The following is a 1,851-nucleotide window of genomic DNA, read 5'->3' as shown; positions in this document are numbered from 1 at the left end:
ATGTGTCTGGCATTGGTCCGTCTAAGGTCAGTAAGGTCAGTGGGGAGGTTACTAATGTATAATTATGTATTTATATGCGGTATAATATAAAGGGGAAGAGCTCCAGTTGTTTCTAGAGCTGGGGTGAAGGGGTGGAATGTGTGCCGAACTGGAGGGTAGCAGGTAAGATAAGATCACAGGTAAGATCACGTGAGGAACAGTGGTCAGTGACAGAAAAGAGATGCCCCAATAGGGGAAGAGGAGATTGTGGCAGCCCACGTTCCCCAGTGAGAGGTGGAGGGCCCTCCAGTTGATTCTGTGAGTAGCTGATTCTGTGAGTATGATGTGGGGATGAGAGGGGACAGAGCAGACACTGGTGAATGAAGTGGGGATGACTTTAGAGGAAATGAAATCCTCAATTTCCCTCCCATTTAAGGGATCCATTTTGGAGGCAACAAACTTGACTAAGGAATGTCAAAAAGGAAACCTAACTCTGTTGCTATGCCTCAGTGGAATAGATTGGAGCTCTGGAAGAAAACCAGGAATGGGGTTAGAGGTAGCACTGGCCCTGCTCAGCCTGTGCTCTCTGTCCCATTCTGCTCTGGGCAGCCCGCCTCCCCTCTCTGGGACAGTCATTCTTTGAAGGGTTACTGGGTCCCCTGGGGTAAATAAGAAATCTGCCACAGTTTTAGGCATGGTTTTGTTTTTTATCTCATCAATGTACATTTTAATCTAACAGTCTAAGAGCCTCACACCCATGCCCAAACCCGCTCCCCCTCTTTCCCACCCCTGCCCAATCAGCATCCATCTGCCCCAGGGGCAGAAAGTCATCAAGCACAATGGTAATTCAAGGAGGAGGTGGCACCTGTGCCTCTCCCAAGGAGAGCCCTCCCTGGAGAGTCCAGAAGTCGAGAATGTCCAGGTAAGGAGAGGTGGTGGGCTGAGTTTCATTGGAAGACAAGGCCTCCTGGGTCTCAGTCCCATTCAGAGTCTGTCTCCCTGGGCCTGTCCCCACCAGTCAGAGCAGCAGAAGGGCAGAAATCCTCAGACAGGGGGACTTGTGGATAGAAAGAGACCTTCAGCCCAATTCCCACTCTGAGAGTGAACAAGGCTGTTGAAATCCCCTTTCACGCAGGCTGTGTAGATGCTCCTGGCTGTAGCTTCCCGACCCCTCTGTGATTCCAGGAGTGCGTGGAGGGGCTCTTGTGACCAGCATCCTGGGATGTATCACCCAGGAAGACAGAGGCCAGTGCTGCTACCTGCAGCCACAAGACTCCACGACCATGTCCTCATACTGCTTATAGACCACGTTGTTGGCGGAGTCAATGAAGAGGATGCTGATGGGACTCAGCCGTGTGGGCACACAGCAGGTGGGTGGCGTGGACTCAGGGTCCATGGAGTTCATCAGGGTCTGGATGACTGCATGGTTCGTGGGCTCCAGGTGGGAGCGCAGGGGGAACTCGCATAGCCCCTCGCAGTGGAAGGCCTCATACTCCAGGGGCGCGATAATCCAGTCATCCCAGCCCATGTCCTTGAAGTTGACATGCAGCGCCTTCCGACTGCAGCGGGCCTTGGGGTTCTTGCTGGGCCGCTTGCCCTGACGCGTGGCCAGTGGGGCCCGCCGCTTTCGCCGCTGGCTGAACAGGTACTCGTAGACGGTCTTATCATCTTGGCCAGAGCGGGCCTTAATCTCATTAAAGAACAGGTCCCGTTTCTTGGTGCGGCCAAACACCAGGAACAGGGCCTTCTCATGTACCTGCCGGGCAGCCCGGTCAAAGCCCAGGCCACGGAGGTCCACGGCCTGGCCCCGTTCCCAGGCCTCCAGCTCCAGGCACAGCTGGGCCGAGTTCTTAAAGTTTCGGAAGAGCCTCC

General features: G+C 54.5%; 1 protein-coding gene across 1 annotated transcript in view; it reads right to left on the bottom strand.

The window, feature by feature from the left end:
* Positions 1–668: 668 nt before the first annotated feature.
* The window catches only part of GDF5 (growth differentiation factor 5), a 4,741-nt gene continuing 3,558 nt past the window's right edge, over positions 669–1,851 (bottom strand). Inside the window, exon 3 of the mRNA XM_007447775.1 lies at positions 669–1,847. Within this exon, the coding sequence (XP_007447837.1) occupies positions 1,235–1,847 (613 nt within the window). The 3' untranslated portion in view covers positions 669–1,234. The remainder of the gene's footprint in view (positions 1,848–1,851) is intronic.

Source organism: Lipotes vexillifer, unplaced genomic scaffold (genome assembly GCF_000442215.2).
Source record: "Lipotes vexillifer unplaced genomic scaffold, Lipotes_vexillifer_v1.1 scaffold397, whole genome shotgun sequence".
Lineage (NCBI taxonomy): Eukaryota > Metazoa > Chordata > Mammalia > Artiodactyla > Lipotidae > Lipotes > Lipotes vexillifer.
This window is presented reverse-complemented; position numbering and strand designations above follow the sequence as displayed.